This window comes from Apium graveolens, chromosome 9 (genome assembly GCF_009905375.1).
Source record: "Apium graveolens cultivar Ventura chromosome 9, ASM990537v1, whole genome shotgun sequence".
Classification (NCBI taxonomy): Eukaryota; Viridiplantae; Streptophyta; class Magnoliopsida; order Apiales; family Apiaceae; genus Apium; species Apium graveolens.
The window spans coordinates 261957118-261977453 of record NC_133655.1 but is presented as its reverse complement, the minus strand read 5'-3'; the positions used below and the strand labels follow the sequence as shown (position 1 = coordinate 261977453).

Below are 20336 nucleotides of genomic sequence, written 5' to 3'. Positions count from 1 at the left end.
GGGCTCCCCTGCCTTGGAGATGCTCTAATTAGAGTTAATATACTAGTACTATAATAGCAAACATTAGTGAATATTAGAGTCTAATTGAGTATCACTAACTGTTAACAACTTAAACACGGGGATGATGTGATAATTATAAGTAAATTAAAATATTTATTAATGATAATGTTATAGTTATAGTTAGTCTTTGTTAATAAGAACTTGAATCGAAAGTATAATCTAAATTGTATCCATATTATATTAGGGGTGAATTACAATTATAGACTACTATTTTGTAGTCTTTGTTACTACGATATTTGACATTTTATTTAACAATGAGGTAGTTCCTTCTGAACATGGACAAGTCGTGGATTTTCAAAGATAGGGATACACTCGAATATGAAATTGGGGTGGAACAATTTTTGATTTTTGCTGAGGAAAATTCTCGTGATCCTAAAAGAATTCCCTGCCCTTGTAAACGATGTGTTAACTTTAAAAAATTCTCCGTAAAGATTACCAGGGGTCATTTGTATGACAATGGTTTTAGTTTAGGGTATTTGGATTGGATTTGGCATACAGAAGGGTGTGGGACTAGGTCATCGGTCAATAGTACTTGCAACGCTCCACCCCCTGCACGTACACCTGCCCTTGCCCCTGCCCCTGCATCGGAAACCGTCAATGTTTGTGATGATGCATATAATTCGGGTGAGTATGACAACGAATCGTATCAGTTTAGAAGGTTTGTGGCGGATGCTGAACATCCTTTGTTTGAGGGTAGTGAATGTACGAAGTTAAAGTCAATGCTAAAATTGCATAATTGGAAAGCAAGGTTTGTGGCGGTGATTGCTTTCAACATTCAGGCTGGAAGGGGAAACAAAGCCCCGAGTATCATATATATTCCGGTAAGTTTTATTTATTTTCTGCATTCATGTCGGTGCACTTCTGACTTTGCGCTACTGCTTGTTCGGACCAGTTTTTAATTTAGTAATTAATCTTTTTTTGTTAAACAGGGATGTCCTAAACAGCCGGGTGGGACTGAATGTGGATATGTAGTTATGTATTACATGAAAGAGATTGTCATGGACCCCGAAATGTCATTTATGAAAAAGGTATTTGTTTCTACTTCAATGCATAGTTGGTTTATATGTCAGTTGTAATTGGATTCATTATAATTGTCGTGTTTTACATTATTCAGTGAGCTGCCAAGAATCGGAAGGTAATTTATTCCAGAGATGAGCTTGATGAGGTTCGATTTCAGACGTTAGACTATATTGAGTCCTTCTTGTGAAAAGGCCCTGATGATCTGCAGCTTGCAATCTTGGACATATCGTTTTCTTTGAAGTAGGCGAACTTTGGTTTATTTTGACTCTAGCTAGCTAGACTTGTGTTGCACCAATCAATTTGCTTTGAGTATTTGAACTTTCATTTATTTTGACGTGGAGGAAACATTGAATGATTTGGTGTTGGGATGACTTATGTAGATGTTAATATATGGTTGGGTTTATCTATGTAGTTGGTTTGGATTATTGAATGATGATGCAATTGGTAAATTAATGTACGTATGGTTTTTTGACATGGATTTTTGATTTGGTAACTTAGATTTGGTATTGGTAACTTAGATTTAATATTGGTAAATTAGATTTGTGATTTTGGTTTGTGATTTTGGTTTGGCATTTTGATTTTTGGGGATTTTAATGAAGCAGGTGATTCATGGAAAAAAAATCAAAACAGACATCACTTTACTAAGCCAAATAATTGATGTTAATAATAAGCAAATAACACATCCCTTTATATGAAAGCCACTATGGCACTGATGTCATAAGCAATCACACATATCAGTTTGTTAGTTTCAAACTGATGTAAAACCAAAGAATAGATATCATATAAATACAAAAAGTGATGTAAAAATATAGTAAAGACATTAGTTCATTTATATGAAAGCCACTATGGCACTGATGTCATAAGCAATCACTGATGTCATAAGCAATCACACATATCAGTTTGTTAGTTTAAAACCGATATAAAATCAAAGAATAAATATCATATAAATGTATAAAGTGATGTAAAAATAGAGTAAAGACATCAGTTCACTTACAGAACCGATGTCTAAATAAACATTGCACATCGGTACTATATAGTGACTGATATTATACAATAAAACACACATCGGCTTGATTTGAAGATTGATGTGAATTTGTTGTTTTCTCCTATACATAATATGTTTAAACTAATATAAATTTCATATTATTGCAGCATTGAAGTCATAGTAAAGGACTACTTTGAAGAAAAATACATCAGAACGAATTTAAAACCGATGTCAAATATGCTTTAAGACATCGGCTCACAACCGATGTAAAAGACCCCTACATTTAACATCACATGCAAAAACATCAGTTTGATTTTTAAAAGACATCAGTCCACAACTGATGTCTAAGGCCTTTTTTCTAGTAGTGATTGCTTGGTTTTTTCTAGTTTGAATTTTGAATTTTGGTTCCTTGTGTTTCAAGATGTTACTTGCTTTGGTAGTTCGTTTTAGTCAGCAATTCATTCAGTAGTCTTCTTTCAGGTTTTCAACTATGTCTCGGAAAAAACACAATTCTGTGGATATAGATAGATTATTGTCGTTCATCGCGTATAGTTTAGACAAGATTGAAGGTAATTTAAATTTAGCTTTTTGAACATTTTAGTTTGTTCGGTGCAGTCCAAACACATAATTTGTCTAATTTTAGTCAGCAATTTGTGTGGCATGTGTAAACGAGTGAAAAAAATATAAATAATAATATAAATATTTATAAAAAATTGTTGTTGGCGGGATTCGAACCTGAGAGTTAGAGTAGTGTATATTGTTTTAGTATTTGAATCTAACGGTCATGATCACTTGATTAAAAAGATCTGACGGTTATAAATTGAGATAACCAAACCAACCGAAAAATATCATGACTACCCATACCAAATTATACTCCATTCTGGTTATTGTAATATAGTATAGATGACATGCCACAAATACTTTTAGCTAAGAGTTTTATATCAATGAAAATGCTCTTATATAAGTTGATATTTTGTCATTGCACTCAATTTATTTAATTAATAATTTACATTGAGTTAAATAAGTGTATTTTTTTTTTGGAAAAGAAAAATAATTCATTAATAAAAAGTCATACAACATCTAAACAAATAATCGAAATTAAACAATCGCGTAATCATATTGCCACTGAATCCTTCCTCCTTGGATAGGTTACCAAGCTATTTTTTGAAGAAATATGTACTCCATCTGTCCCTCCCATATGTTTACACTTTCCTTTTTGGGATGTCCCTTCCAATTTTTCAAAAATAGGAAAGTTTTTATAATTTTTAAAATAATTACATCCACCCTGTATCTCCACTATACCCACTTTACACATATAATATCAATCAGTCTCACTACTTTACTCACTTTTTTAACTTTCCTTTACTGCTTTATCATTTTTCTTAAATTCCGTATCCAACTCAAATGTAAACATTTGGGAGGGACGGAGGGAGTACATGTTGTAACTCTCCAATTATTGTTTGAGTGATTGACCATAGATCATAGATGCATCATCATAAAAATCTTTATCACGGAATCAATATCATGATAATCTGACAGATCTGCAATCCCGGACATCATGGTAACAAGAAAAATTAAAACAAAAACCAAACTCTCACGATTAAGGAGAGATCAAACAAACTCCATATAAATTGGGAACTTATTAAAAGAAAATTGAAACTTAATCAAGAAAAACGAATAACAAAGAAAGGATAAAATTGGGAAACAAGTGTATTGAATTGATAATTTTTATGGATTAATTGAGTTCAAGTTTTAATTGATTTTTTTGCTAAAGTCGATTTTTTTTGTCATGATTGAACTCCATTGCTCGATTTTCAATTCGACACATATTGGAGGCGGGCGAATTGGTCCGTTAATGAAGATATCCTTAAATAAATTATGGGCCTAATAACAACAATTTATGTTTTGTGTACTCACCATGTCATAGGGGCATCTAGGCCCAAACAATGCACCGCATCGAAAGCGGAACAATAGTTTAGGTCGAAAATGTCGAACCCTTTCACTTTTCTTTCTTCGACCATTTTCAGCTTGAAAACTGACAAAAATATATTTTACTTTTTATTATAAGTAATAAGAATATCCATTTTTAATTTTTTACTTGCATATCTTAAAAATTGTTATTTTTTAAACTTTTTACATAAATATTTTTAGAATAATTGAAAAATATGATATCAAAATCCGTGTTGCGAAAGAATATTCAAGCAAATATCTAATTCACAAATACGTATCTCAAATACGCACTTAAACACACACATATATATATATATATAACCATATTTTTGACCGCATATATTAAATTTATATTTAGATCACACGCTAAAACAATGTGCAAATTTTTCCAATCACCCCACTTAAAAAATAACAAAAATACTTAGAAGTAAAAACTAGAAAAACAAATATTAAAAACTTACACACATTATTCATTCAAAATATTAAACATGTAAAATTAGCAAAAAAAAAAATATAATCCCATCACACACATATAAACGCCAACAAACCGCCCAAACCCCACGCCTTCAAACTCTTCTTCTCATACCCTCCTCAGTATGTACGGACAGCCTCCACGCTTCCCCCGCCGCGCCGCCGGCGGCCGTGGACCGGCGCCGCCGCCACAACAACCTCCACTCTACTCTCAAAACCCTAACTACTATCTCCCTAATCCAAACCTAGCTCCACTGAATCAATTCATTCAAACCCCCAATTTTCACTTCCAAAACCCTAATTTCCCAATCCAAAACCCTAATTTCTCAATTCAAAACCCTAGCTTCCCGGTTCAGAGCCATAACAGTCGGCCCCGGTCTAATGAAGCGCTTGAGAGAATCGATAGAGCTGCGCTGAAGGCGCGCGCTGAGATTTTAGCGGCTGGAGAGAGCGTGACGGCGTGGAAAGTGAGTCAGGCGGCGTTGTTGACGCTTAAAGCCGAGTCGTGGGAGGCGTTGGGGTTTCAGATGCAGCAGGTTCCTTCGTTGTATCGGCTTATGGTTATCGAAGGAAAGGTACTTACTTTATGTTCTCGTGATCACATAACGCGAATTGAAAGCGAGCTTATGTATAAATGAATGTGCTATGTATATGTAAGTTTGATGATAATGCTATAATAGTTAGTTAGATATTAATATTTTATGTTTTTGTTTGAATGCGGAAATGATGTACATGTGTATTTAGAATATTTGTTTGGTAAATTAAGTTTGAGGTTGTTTCTGTTCCGCCTTTGTGGTCTCCTGGCTAGATGGGTAGTAATTAGAAATTAGAGGAAATGTGTAGAGATGAAATGAGTATATGATCTTTCTAATAATATTAATGAATGTATTTACTCATATCTTCACTATTCCTTGGAGTATTTTTTAATTGAATGGAGCCGAATTAATTATTTATTTTTATGGAAATTTTGGTTGGTCGTTTTATTTTACTACTGAAGAATTGTGATTTTGGTGGTGTTTTAATGGTGCTTTTGCGTTTTTTAGGTTAATGCATTTATCCACTGTTTTGTTGGAGTTCAAAAGATTACGTCATTGTACGATGTGGAATTGGCAATTTGCAAGAATGAGGGTACTGAGAAGTTTGAAGAGCTTGATTTGGGTCCGTTGGTACGGCATCCACTTGTTGTGCATTATTTTGGATTGAGTTCAGAGGTGAAGGATGTGTTCAAGATAACAAGTGAAGAGATAATAGCTTTCCTTTCTACATTTATGAGAAAAAAGCATAAAGACATAAAGGCCGATGAGCTATTGGATTTCATTGCAAAGAAAAAATCTCTAGATAGAAAAGAATTGCTCGGTGTGCGCATTCGGAGTTTAGGGTAAGTATTATATCGTGCTATCTTGTTAATTCAATTGAAGGTCTTTGGGTCTATAAGAGAAGTTGTGATTTTATAGTTTTGAGGGAGATTTATCTGGAAACAGAACATCTAATAAAGAAAAATTACAAGGGCATCATCTACGAAACTGCGTCTGTATCATGCCAGACGTTATATGTGTTTATGGTCATGCGTTGCTGTTACAATAATGCACTTGGTTTTTTTCATTGGGAAATATATTTTATGAACGAATTTACAATTTAATTTAAGGACCTTCACTAGCATCGGTCATCTGTAATAAATTTGTAGCTATAATATTATATTTGGGACTAATTAAAAGGGTTTTATTGTTCAGGATATATTTGCAGTCTTAGTGAAGCTTCTTAAAAGATTCAACTTAGCATGTATGTCAAAGATGTGTAATATTGTAGATTAGGAAACTCAAACTACTTAAATAGACCTGTTAATGTTGCTAAAACTATGCTTAACAATTGAATGAACTAGTTCTGATTTTTATAGGATGCATATGTCCCATATCCACCAAGGGTGGAATTCTGAACAGGCTTCAATTAAAAAATATATAGGGGATGACAAACCGGCATCCAGTAACAAAAGGAAGAAGCGTCCTCTTTTTACGTCGCAGAAAAAGCAGTTGGACGAGCACTTCGGACGTATATCAGAACGCGTCAATTCATTTACTTCGGCACATGAAGAATTCTGTGGGAAGCACATAAAATTTAATTCATCTGGATCTGAAGATGTTAGCGACAGTTCTAGTGATGGTGAAGGTAACAGAAATGAAAATCTTCTACAGAATTCATGCAGGTATCAATCGCAAAATGAAAATAGTTCAGATCGTGTTAGTAGCTGCCCTTACCCATCGATGATTGAGGAAAGGACAAGACTTGGTTTAAAACGTGAAGCGGGTACTAACCCCTCTACAGCTAGTAGCTCTCTAATAGACAACGAACTTAGCAGGCCTTTGAAACAAAAGAGACAATCTGAAAACTCAAGTACAGGAACCCCAGCACATCAGTTACTGAAAAGAGACGAGGTCGATCCATATCGTTCGATCAACAATAAAAAGTTTAACATGTCTAAAGCAAAAAAGAAGAAGCTTAGATTTCTTAGTCAAGTCAATGATGTTGAACTTTCACGTGACAATGATTCTATTAGGATGTTCATCTTGACTTGGAAGGAGGCATGCCGGGAGAATAATGTTACCGAGGTATGTAGGAACTCTTATTTTAGCTGTAAATTGTAATGTTGCTGCATGATAATGTTTGTCTGATGCCTATGATGAAATGCCATAGTACTGTTTCCTCTATTCCTTGTCTGTGATTGATATATTGCGGTGATTAATTAATGGCCATTTCATGATATAGATCTTAGGCTGCTATTGACTGCAAAGCTTAAAGTTCGGCAATAACTTGAATTTGGCAATAAATAAACATTACGCTGCTTGTGTGGGAAGTGGGAACCTATGCCTCGGGCTATAATTGATACTCCAAATAAAATTTGCGTCGCTAAAAATGTACTTGGTATCAATGATATACTATTTTATTTTGACCATGGTTGTGTTTTATTTTTTTATTGTAATAAAGGCCTTTTAAGTAAATGGATGTTTATATTTGTACAAGCCCATTATAGTGTCTGAGTGAAGTAAAAGTAAATTCAGAAATTATTGAGTGAAAAGTTGTGAGGTATCATCAGGTATACTTGGGTTTAATCAAATAAGTTTAATCTGTTTTTGATCTGAAAGTCCAAAATATATATTAAAAAAGTAGAAACCTTTAGCAGTTGGTATTTAAATTTCTTAATAGATTGATATCAGTCTTTTATCAAGTCGAAAATTTGTTTATGTGGCCTTCTTTATGTTGAGGTTATTGTGATGAATTGATCTACTTATAAAGTTTAAAGTACTTTATTTGTGAATTTTACCAATTTTTTAATGTTAGGATTTTTTTTCTTTAGTATCCCTTTATTTGTTTCTTGTCTATTTTTGAGGTTTAGTAAACTTTCCAGTGCCCCGGGTCTGGTTTCTATTGTTGGTGAGAAGATGGAAACGTATTAGACGTTTAGCCTGGAGAAGTTTTAATATTATTTTTTTGCTTTTGCTGATTGTGTAGGTTTTGGATAGGATGATCCAGTTCTACAAAACGAGGAAAGGAAAGAAAGTGAAAGCAATGTTTATGCAAAAACCATGTGCTGAATTACTAAATGTTGCTGTAAGTTTATTTCAGTCTATTTCATTGCAGTGAATGGTTGTTAATATTCTTACTTTTGTACGCATCGAGTTGAGGATTATATCAAGGCAAGTATCCATAGATATCCTTACAATGTTGCAACTGCTTCCCGTCACTTTGATGACGCGCGCATCCCTTTGGCTAATTGTATCTAGTTTTTAAAAGGTTCTTGTGTCTCTCCTAGTCGCCTAACAATCCCTATGAACTAGTATAATCCAGTATATTCCTTAGCTTGCTTGCTTGCCTAACAAAGAAAGAAGTTCAAGGGATATGTAATTAGCCCGATGTGTATTTTAAATTACAATAATTCTCTTGGCCTATATTTTCTACATTTTACTAACATTTTTTATGTTATTCTATGAGAATGTAAGTAGTTGTAAGTTTTTATAAAGTTTAATAATGTTATATAACTAGTTTAGTAGGATTGTAGGAATAATAATTGATAGATAAATAGTTGTTACTAACATATATTTTTGTTAATTAATTTTGAGTTTTATCAATTTGGTTTGTATGTCTTGCATGAGTATTTGTAAATGAACAAGATTTTAATAAAAAGTAATAAATTTTAAAAAAATTATTTTTTGTATGGTTAGTGTGAATGCTTAGTATTATTATCAATTTTAATGGATTAATATTAAGTGAATATTTTTTTAATTATGTATTCTAGTAAAAATATTATTAGTATCTATTATTTAATTATGTACTTGTAGCTTGTGGAGAATTAAGCCCGAAATTGGGGTGAAAAGATGTAAGACATGAATATTGTTTTGTTATCTAGCGGTGGCCATCGAACCCGAAATTGGGGTGAATCCAAATTTGGTACATCAGTATTAAAAGCGGGTTTCGGTTGTTAAGAAAGATTACAGATTTTTATTTTATTGAAGTTCAGGAGGTGTTTGGTTCATGGTTAATGAGCCCGGTTAACGGGAATCGGAACCTCAATCCCATGTATTAGTGTTTGGATTAGCAATTTGGTGATTGGGAATGGGAACTTCATTCCCATTAAATGGGTAAATCATTCCCTACTCACCCCTTCCTTGGGATACCATGTCATTCTTATTCCATTTAACCCCCATTCCCATACCCCTCATTCCCATTCCCGTTTTCCATTCCAAGTTTACCATTCCAACTAACAGTCTAAACGCCCCCTCTGTAACTCGTATCATCGATAAGTTTCACTCTCACTTCTTGTGAACCCTAAACTAATACATCATATCAGTGAGAAGATGTTACAGCAACAGTCCCTAAGGTAATACTCATTATCCAGTTGGAAGCAAAAAGTTTCAAAATAATTCTTTGGATATTAATTTATAATTATTCCCATATAATTAAGTTCATTTAATTTGTTGAAATTCCACATTGTATTTTCGGAAGTACAAATATTTAAAGAATATATGAATTAATATGTTACACTAACAAACTGGGTCATCATACCCCTGTCAAATCTTGGATCCATGACCTAGAATTTTAAATATATTACAACTGAATATCCGATGCTAGGATACGCACTTCACACTTGTTTCCGATACCTGCACATGAGTCTGCATAGATATTTATATGTTCACTCTAATAATTTGACAGTTACATATAGTTATTGCTTTAACGCCATTTGCATTTGTACAATAAGTTGGGCTGCTTTGTCAATGCAGGTTGAGGCTATTAAAACTGGAATGTGTGATAGCATGTATGATACTTTGCAAACTCTCAATCAACAAGGTGTTGCAAACCCACTTCCAAAGAGGTGTATAGAAGCAGTAAGCATAGAGGTTGAACCAGCTGGAAAGAAATATGTTGCCACTGGGAGGGACTTGACATACCAACACAGTGAGTTGGATTAATTTTATATACCTTTATTTGTGGATGCCACATAGGCTGTCTTTTCGATTCATTGAAATTTTACAGTTTTCTTCATATTTATGTGTATTTTGAACATGTATGGAATGAACATATATTGATTATTTTCTCATCTTTATTATTTATTTACTTTTCCTGTTTACAGTAATTGAGTATCTCATTAGACTAGACAATGTGATTTTTTACATATATGGCCTAATCACGCAATGCACAAATGTTTGACGAAAAATTCATTTCTCAGTTTTATATTCTTATACAACTTGTAGGTGTTACTACTGAAGATATTCTTAAGAAACTGGTGACATACTTTGCAAATGATCTTGAAACTGTTGGTAAAGGAAGTTCTTCGTTAAAGGCAAAAATTGTATTTTTGAGGAAGCTCTCAAAATTTGAGTTTTGGCTTGCGGAGCAGTTTTCTATGGAAACCTTTCAGTCTCTTGGCTACGGAGATCTTTTTACGTTCATTGAGAAACATATCTCCCTGCTACCTCGTGCATTTCAGAGGAGCCTAAGTGTTGACATGTGCGAGAATATTTCTTTAGATGCATGCATGCTTCAACATCAGCTGGATGTTCTGTTGTATCAAGCTTCAAACAGCTTGCTCGAAAATGAAATTTTGAGTGAACAGAAGATTTCAGAATTGCTTGCTAGACAGTTCCCTTCGTTATGTTTAAAATTAGTGACAAATGGTTCCCCAAAAGATATCGAGGATTTATTAAAAGGAAAAAAACACTACGAATCTTCTAGTGTTTTGTTTTCTGCAACATTGTTGGGCAAGAGCTCTAGCGAATACATATTTGATCACAATACTAATCTTGATGGATCAGACAGTTGTATAGATCAGAAAACTGGAGTGCTAGGGACTGTATCTACTACGGATGCACTCGAGGCTTTAATTAGAGCTCCAATGTTGACGGACCTGGAGTCATGGTTACATTGGGGTCACAAATTTTTTCCGTCTTTTGGTCCTCTTTTGCCTTGGTTGTTGACTGAGGTAAATGCTAAAGAACTTCTATGTTTGGTGACCAAGGAGGGTAAGGTGGTGCGGATTGATCCTTCGGCATCCCCGGATTCATTTTTAGAAGCTTCTCTTCGGGCATCATCTTTTGAAACAGCTGTCCAGCTGTTGTCTTTGGTTGCACTATATGGTGGTGATTGTCATGTCTCGCTGTCCCTTTTGAAATGCCATGCACGTAAAGCTTTTGAAGTTATAATAAGAAATTCTTTGGATGATGAATTGGACTACAATAATGGGAAGTCATTAAATAGAGGACTTATCTTTGTTGAAGCTGCATACAATGATGATAACAAGAACAGATGTGGATCTGAGAGAGCTATGTCAATTGCAGCAAAGTTCATCCTTAATTGTCTAGGTTGTCTACCAGTGGAAATGCATAAATTTGCTGCTGATTTGTTACTTACAGGATTGCAGTTTGTGGCAAAAGAAGCTCCATTGGCCATTTTGAAAGAATGCAACAATATAAAGCAGCGGTTCATGCTTCATGATGTAGGATTGTCACTAGGCATAATGGAGTGGATCAATGATTACAACGCATTTTTCTCGACCAGACCCCAGGAGCTGGCCATGTCCACTACACAGCCAAGTTTGATAGATGCATGTCTCCAATGCACCGGTCCAAATATATACACCCCAAAGGCAGGAGACAACTTGCCATTTATGGGTAATGAAGTGAGTGTCCCCCTTGTTACAAGTCAACCTAATGAACAACATAAAGAAGTCTGCACCATAAAAAATATAATGGAAACTTCTGTTAACATTGCACATGAATCAAAGCATTTTTCTCTAGTTGATGAAGTTGACAGTCCGGATACAGTCATTGAATCTATTAGACGAGAAGAATTTGGTCTTGATCCTGATCTTCTGGCTTCAGAAAGTAGCATTTTAAAGAAGCAGCATGCTCGTTTAGGGAGAGCATTGCATTGCCTTTCACAAGAGTTGTATTCTCAGGATTCACATTTTCTTCTGGAGCTGGTACATTAAAACTGTTCTGTTTGTAATTACTTTTCTGCCAGTACCCATAAGTAGTGGTTCTTCTAATTACTCATGCTGGAAAGTCAAACCTCGTGCATCCCAAATTACCTTCTGCAGTTAAAAAAAACAGGACTGTTTTAGGGTCAACATACCTCCTGCTGTTTTTTAGTTAATTTTAAATTTTAAATTATTTTTGACTAATAATTTGCCAAAAATTCCTTTAGCCTTTAAAATGATAACTTGCTGGGCATCTTTTTTATTTTCCCACCAGCCTCTTCGATGTTTGCTTTCAATCTAAGGCCAATAATTTAATATTTTTGACTGTAAATATTTTTCAGTTGAAGATGCGCAAAGATTTCTTTCGTTTTCTTATACAGAGTTTGTGAAATCTTTTATTTGGCCTTTGTCATCAGGTTCAAAATGCAGATGATAATGTTTATCTCGGGAATGTCGAACCTACTCTGAATTTTATTCTCATGGAGGGATGCATTGTGGTCCTGAATAACGAGAGAGGCTTCTCTGGTGATAACATCAGAGCCCTTTGTGATGTTGGAAATTCAACAAAGAAGGAGCCTTCTGCTGGATATATTGGAAAGAAAGGCATTGGCTTCAAATCAGTATTTCGGGTATTCTGAACCTATTAATTTTGCTACTGTTTTCTGTATTTTCCCTCTCTTTCTGCTTACTCATATACAAAATTAAAATGGTTTATTCTTTATCAGAGGCAGTAAAGTAGATGATCAGGTTGGATTGACTTCTGTTTTAGAGTTCTATCTTTTTCCTAATTATTAAGCTCTGGAGGAGAACAAAATACCTCAAAGATTCGGTAGCATTTTAATGATAAACAGAGTTAATGAATCTTATCAGTCTGTCTTTTGGCTGATTTTATTTTGGAGCCAGTACTTCATTACTGGTGTTTGGTACATTGGTCATATCTTCCTGTATGTTGTATGTAATATTTGATTAAATAGTGCTTGTGTTCAATAGTTACTCAGTTTTCATTAATTTATTTAAAATAGTTGTCTTCAAAGAGAGAAATTAACAATAATACATTTATTTGATATTTTTTCAATCATCTATGTTTTTAGATGCACATCAATGGAATTAGCTATGTACTAGGAAGCTAGAGTGACATTTTGGATTTTTCTGTTTTGTTTGATTAGTTACACTTGTAAATTCCTTATAATTATGGCACGGTTGTTTGCAGGTTTCTGATGCTCCAGAAATTCATTCAAATGGATTTCATATTAAGTTTGACATTAGAGAAGGCCAGATTGGATTTGTATTACCTACAACGATTCCTCCTTGTGATGTTGAAATGTTTAGCAAATTGGTGAAACAGGATGCCAATGAAAATGATAATTGTTGGAACACTTGTATTGTGCTTCCTTTCAGGTCAAAGTTTTCCGAGGGCCTGTCAGTGGACAAGATTACGTCTATGTTTTCAGACCTTCATCCATCTTTATTATTATTTCTTCATCGTCTACAGTGTATAAGGTTTAGAAATGTGCTCAGTGATTCATTGACTGTCATGAGGAAAGAAATACTGGGTAGTGGTATCATAAAGGTTTCTCTTGGCAATGAGAAATTGACTTGGTTTGTAGTATCTGATAAACTAAGTTCTGGTGCTATACGTCCTGATGTGAAGACAACTGAAATCTCTATAGCTTTTACATTACATGATTTGGGTAATGAGGATTATATTCCACGTCTGGACCAACAACCTGTATTCGCTTATCTCCCTCTACGAACATATGGAATGAAATTTATTATCCAAGGTGATTTTATTCTTCCTTCCTCTAGAGAGGAAGTTGACGGAGATAGTCCATGGAACCAGTGGTTATTGTCAGAGTTTCCCCGTCTGTTTGTAAGTGCAGAGAAATCTTTCTGTTCCCTTCCTTGTTTTAGAGCGAAACAGGGGAAGGCTGTTTCAGCTTTCATGGGTTTTGTTCCACTTGTTGGAGAAGTGCATGGATTCTTTTCTAGTGTTCCTCGGATGATCATCTCTAAATTGCGCAGGTCAAATTGCCTTCTTTTAGATGGCGATATTGATGAATGGGTCCCTCCATGCAAGGTTATAAGAAATTGGACTGATCAAACTCGTTATCTTTTGCCTGATAGCTTACTCAGTCAGCACCTTGGCCTTGGATTATTGCATAGAGATACAATCTTATCCGATGCATTGGCTAAAGCGTTGGGTATTGAGGATTATGGTCCCAGGATCTTGCTTAAGGTTCTGTCTTCATTGTGTAGTTCAGGAGATGGTCTGAGGTCTATGGGCTTTAGTTGGTTGTCTTCTTGGCTGAATACCTTATACCTGATGTCTTTCAACTCTGGGAAAGTTATCCTCAACAATACAACTGAATTGGATATTTTAACCAAGCTTAGAAAAATACCTTTTATTCCTCTATCAGATGGTAAATATGCTTCACTGACTGATGGCAAAATTTGGTTACATTCTGATGCTGATAATGAGTATATCCCTGAAGCTTTTCCAAAGCTGTATGCAAGCCTTCGTACTGTGAATCCTGTCCTTCTATCTGCAGTTACTGATTGTAAAGTTTTACAAAATGACACTTATTTGGTGGATACCGTTACCAAAATGCTCTGCTTAGCTGGTGTTGAGAGGTTATCTGCACATGAAATTGTGAAGGTGCACATCTTGCCAGCTCTTTCTAGCGTTAAAATTGGTCAGGATGATAATGATATGATGATAGAATGCCTGTCTTTTGTAATGTTTCACCTGCAATCCAAGTGCTCCAGCTGCTCTGCAGAAAGAGAGCAGATTCTCTTAGAGTTGCGTAGTAAAGCTTATATATTGACCAATTATGGTTATAAACGGCTTGTTGATACAGCAATGCATTTTAGTAATGATTTTGGGAATCCTATTGATATGAATAAGCTGATTAACGGTATAGAATTGAAATGGCATGAAATTGACAAGCACTATCTGAAGCATCCAATTACTAAATCAGTATCTGAAGGAATTCTGAAGTGGAGGATTTTTTTTAAAGATTTAGGAGTAACTGATTTTGTGCAAGTTGTTGAAACCAAGAAGTGTGTATCAAGAATTTCCGAGGTTCTCAACAGTGTGATTTCTGACAAAGACGTGATTTCCTCGAATTCATTTGTCGACGATTGGGAATCTCACGAATTAATTCAATTGCTATCACAGTTGTCCTCAACTGTGAATCGGGATAAGTGTAGCTATCTCTTGGAGGTTATTGATACATTATGGGATGAGTACTTCAGCAATAAGGTCAGTGGATACTGCAACACGTCTTCTGGTGAAAAGATACCTTTCAAGTCCTCGTTATTAAGCTCCTTGCATGAGATTAGATGGATAGCTACAGCTGTAGGCGAGGACCTATACTATCCTAAAGATGTATTCCATGATTGTGAAGCAGTGCGATCGATTTTGGGTGTTAATGTACCTTATGCTGTTCCAAACGTAAAAAGTACAAAATTATTAAATGATTTAGGTTTCAAGATTCATGTCACCATTGACGACATTTTGTCTTGTCTTCGAGTATGGAGAACATCTCAAATCCCATTTAGGGCTAGCATAGCACAGATGTCCAAGTTATATACATGTATTTCTGATGAAATGGTTGCGACGAAAAGAAAAATAATGAGTAATTTAACGTCTGGAGCTTTCATATTTGTCCCAGATCCCGCTGGTTGTTCATCCCAGGATGTTGTTTCAGGTGTACTTTTGTCTCCTGAAGAAGTGTATTGGCATGACTTGACTGGTTCAGTGGACCAGATTAAGGGCAAATGTCTGTCTACTGATGTGGTGGGTAAGACACATGGTCCTTACCGTAATATGTTGAAAAGCATATATCCAGGCCTTCATGATTTCTTTGTAAACGTTTGTGGAGTACAGGAGAGTCCACCTTACCGAAACTACCTTCAAATTTTGCAGCAGCTCTCAGCTGTTGCTTTACCATCACAGGCAGCCAAGATTGTGTTTCAGGTTTTCTTAATATGTGCTGATGGCTTAAAATCTGGTGCACTAAGTTCTAAAGATATTGATTATTTCAAGGAATGTCTTCTAAACTTGGAATTTACTGTGCTTCCAACTTCAGTAGATAGGTGGATTTCTTTGCACCCATCATTTGGTCTCGTCTGTTGGAGTGATGATGAGAAGTTAAGAAAGGAATTCAAACATTGTGACCATATTGAGTTTCTTTACTTTGGAGAGCTCAGTGATGAAGAAAGAGAGACACTCCAGAAGAGGATGTCTGTTTTCATGAGACAATTGGGAATTCATGCTCTCTCGGAAGTTGTGACTCGGGAAGCTATATATTATGGTCCAGCAGAATCTGGTTTTAAGACTTCGTTGATTAACTGGACTCTTCCATTTGCCCAGCGTTATATCTATAAATCATATCCTGATAGATATAATCAACTGAAACAATCTGGATTTGTGGACATCTGCCAATTGCGTATAGTTGTTGTTGAGAAGTTGTATTACAGAAATGTTATAAAGAGATCTGATGTATCATCCAAAAAGAGACGTGAGTGCAGTTGTCTTCTTCAAGGAAATGTCTTGTATGTCACCCAGGACTCTGATTCTCACTCAATCTTTTTGGAGCTTTCCCGTCAATTGGTTGATGGGAATCCTGAATTGCATTTAGCAAATTTCCTTCATATGATCACGACCATGGCAGAATCTGGTTCCACTGAGGAGCAAACAGAATTTTTCATTTTAAATAGCCAGAAAGTGCCGAAGCTTCCTGAAGAAGAATCTGCTTGGACACTACAATCAGTGCTACCATCAGCTGACAATGATAATACACTAATGGGAAGTGTCACAACAGTTATTGATGAACCAAATTCCTTGTCTAAAAGAAGATATAATGTCAATTCCAACTGGCCTCCTGCCGACTGGAAAACTGCACCTGGTTTTGGTTCCGCCTATGCGAATGGCTTGATGACGAAGCCATGCAATACTGTGCAGCTGAGAAAGGAAAAGAACGATGACAAACTTTCATGCCCTCTAGAAAGTGGACCTATAATCAATGCTGATGCTGAAAGAGCCGTCGAAGATAATTCAGTTGCCCTATCTGCGGATATTATCATAGATTCAGAATCTTTGGAAGATCAAGCTGATTATGCAAGAAATATGGTTTTACCTGGTACGAATGTTGATTTTGATTCTGTTGACCTGGTTGCTACAACTGAGGATCCAAATATTGGCCCAGTTATTCCCTATGAAAGAGACCAACTCTCAGTTGGCAATGCCAATGTAGAACAAGCACTGTTAACGGGTAGACTTGGAGAATTGGTAGCTTACAGATATTTTTCAGGGAAGTTTGGCACGACTTGTGTTAAATGGGTCAATGAAAATCATGAGACCGGATTTCCATATGATATTGTTGTTGGAGACGTGTACATAGAAGTAAAAGCAACCAAGTCTGCTAGAAAAGACTGGTTCAACATAACAGCTAGAGAGTGGCAGTTTGCATCTGAGAAAGGGGAATGCTATAGCATTGCTCGAGTTACTTTGCATGGTAATGACATGGCTAAGCTCACGGTATACAAGAATCCAGCAAGACTCTGCCAGCTAGGCCAGCTGCAGTTAGCCATTTTAATACCTAGGCAGCAACATAATAAGGATATTGTGCCATGCTGATGTGGGAGGCATCTGGGTACTTGCACTGCCTGCAATTTAGACTTCCCTTTGTATACTGAAAGAGGTTCATGTGCATATATATGCGGCAACCATTTCTTTTTTCTGTACAGTATTCTTGGATTGAGTGTAATCTGGTTGAAAAGTGGATACAATGAGGTTTACAGGGCGGATTGTGCTAATTGCAAGCTTTTTTGTGTATTTCAAGGATTTGTGGGAGTTCTGTTACATAATTAGGATATTTTGAGCATGGTGTGTATCTGTTGCAAAACCAATATGCACCAGAAGTCCCTTTTTAGCCCAGCCTTATTACAGATAGAAATTCTTATAATTCAGAGTTTTTGTTGTTTGTTGTAGTCTTATAGAGGAATCTTATCAAATTGACAACAAATAAGGTCGTTGACTAGTATTAACTGATACCCGCTCCTCGTGCATTCGTATGAAAGTTCGCATTTCGTTTTATAGAGTTAAGTGTATCTGCTCAGCTGGTAGAGCTCTCCAATTGGGTTATTGCATATGATTCAGTTTGTTTTCGACTTCATCAGTGATGGGGCGGCGTATGTTCCCCAAAATATATGTTTAGTACTCCGTTCGCCCCTTAATGCATTTCTCACTTTTTTTTAAGGTAATTCAAATTACTTTTCCCCTTTTTATTTTTATCATAAAAAACTAACACTCTTGCGTTAAGACAAACAAACAATATTCTCACTTTAAAAAATAAATCCACTCGTTTAACCCCTCCGACTCCCACTTTACCCTAATCTATTTTCTCTCGCTCCTCTCTGTTCCTCTCTCTCTATTCTCTGCCACCAAACCCTAATTACTTTATCAAAACATGAGTATACATTATGGATTTTCCGATTCAAATGATGAATTTGCTAATACAGTTATCTACGAGTGTTCTGATCCCCATCATTGTGACAAAGACGATTGCTGTAACGAGGAACATAGTTATGGCCGTGAATATGTTCGATTGAGATGTGGTCGAACTCATTTTGAGGAATCGGTGGCGAAATCGGATGTGACGATGGATAAAAACTCTCGATCGTCGTTGCATGAAAGTGTTATTCAAGCCCCCTTAGATGAATATGATTCTCCTCCGTCCCCTCTTTCTTCAGATCTAGTTGAAGTGACCATCGTTGTTGCTCCGGATCTGTCGAGCGATGACTTGGATTTGGATGTTGAGGCCGATTCAAAAGATCCATGCTCTCACTCCTAATCAGAGTAAAGATGTTCCACCTTGAACTTGTTTGTGTGGTTGATCGTTTGTTTTTGTAATTATTCGCTTGTTGGTGTAATGAATCGCTTGTTCTCGTATTTATCTGCCTGTTCCTTGTAATTATTCGCTTGTTTTTGTAATTATTTGCTTGGTGGAGCAGTGAATCGCTTGTTCTCGTATTTATTCGCTTGTTCCTTGTAATTATTCGCTTGTTGGTTTAGTGAATCGCTTGTTCTCGTATTTATTTGCTTGTTCCTTGTAATTAATCGCTTGTTGGTGTAATGAATCGCTTGTTTCTATAGTTATTCGCTTGTTGGTTTAATGATTCACTTGTTCTTGTAATTATTCGCTTCTTTTTGTATGTAATTGCTTGGATATGTACTTAACTGGTCTGTGATGATAGTTCATTTTTGCTGAGACGCAATGCAACCAATTAGGAGGCTTGTGTGTGCTTAGTGGTTGTAGATGTTGTCGATGATGCTTGGGGACAATCTGAGATCAAATAGTTAAATATTCATGAACTGCTTAAAACTAAGATTACTTTTAATACATGAACTACTTAAAACTTAGCTTACTTCTAGCACTAATATATTAAAAGCAAAATTAAGCTTACATGTCCTCATTGTTGCACTTAACATGTTGAAGATGATGCTCTGTTTGCTCTATGTATGTAATTCCATGCCTCGTGGACAGTCCACATTGGTGCAGTGACTTGAACCGGTAGCTTATACTCAGCTGCTAATTTTTTCTTATTAACATGAGGCACAAGGTAATCATTCGAAGTTTTCACTTTTAGTACTTCATTTATGACATATTGATAGGATAACCAAACATTTCCCAGTGTTGTTGGATCTAGTTCACAATATGTCTGATGTACTGCCTCCAACATATCGACATCTTTTGGCATTTTTTTGTGCATTAAAGATTGAATGCTTCTAAAAAAAACCAAGTCCAAAATATTTAAATCTGGACTATTTGGTGGTTGTTGCACCAGAATGAATGTAAAGTCCCCTTGTTGATGAACTTGTTGCCACTCTGGGTCATCTTGACATATGTGTCATTGCATTGTCTTGCTGTATATATGTAGTTTTATTACCTTCAATTATTGGCCATTTCTGCATGATTGCTGGTATTATATCATTGATTAACATGTTTCTTGTTTCCTTTTTTTTCAACTGATTCAACAATCTTGGTGACAACTGTCCCCTTTCCTCTGTATTTGGAAGCCCTCTTAGCTGGTTCTTGGTAAGTGAATGGGAAGATACCTATCTTCCCATCAAAGGTACACTCATTTTCTACATTGAATCTTGGTCTTACTACAGCAGTTGTGAACGTTACTTTAGGTATGAATTTGCTTGACTTGGAAGCCCAGTACTTATCTTTTTCATTTTTTTCCAAGTAAACCCCCTGTGATTTACAAAATTGTACATAGGATAATATTGTCTCTTTGTTGTTGGTGTGTCACCCATTAAAAAGTTTAGAACCCATTCAATCCTTTGAAATAAGTTTGCCTGTTTCAAAATAGGAT

General features: G+C 35.6%; 1 protein-coding gene across 1 annotated transcript; it reads left to right on the top strand.

Moving 5' to 3' along the window:
* Nucleotides 1–4552: 4552 nt before the first annotated feature.
* On the top strand, nucleotides 4553–18906 carry LOC141683309 (protein NO VEIN). The gene is made up of 8 exons (XM_074488006.1): nucleotides 4553–5061; nucleotides 5530–5864; nucleotides 6381–7089; nucleotides 7991–8089; nucleotides 9757–9931; nucleotides 10228–11954; nucleotides 12368–12580; nucleotides 13162–18906. The coding sequence occupies exons 1-8, from the start codon at nucleotides 4612–4614 to the stop codon at nucleotides 17590–17592; spliced, it is 8139 nt and encodes a 2712-aa protein (XP_074344107.1). The 5' UTR covers nucleotides 4553–4611; the 3' UTR covers nucleotides 17593–18906.
* Nucleotides 18907–20336: the final 1430 nt, after the last annotated feature.

Bases quoted from the DNA above. Each gene is read 5' to 3' on its own strand.
- LOC141683309 (XM_074488006.1), top strand. From the start codon at position 4,612: ATGTACGGACAGCCTCCACGCTTCCCCCGCCGCGCCGCCGGCGGCCGT. The intron at 5,865-6,380 runs GTAAGTATTATA...TGATTTTTATAG, and splicing joins GTGCGCATTCGGAGTTTAGG to GATGCATATGTCCCATATCC. The intron at 12,581-13,161 runs GTATTCTGAACC...GGTTGTTTGCAG, and splicing joins GCTTCAAATCAGTATTTCGG to GTTTCTGATGCTCCAGAAAT.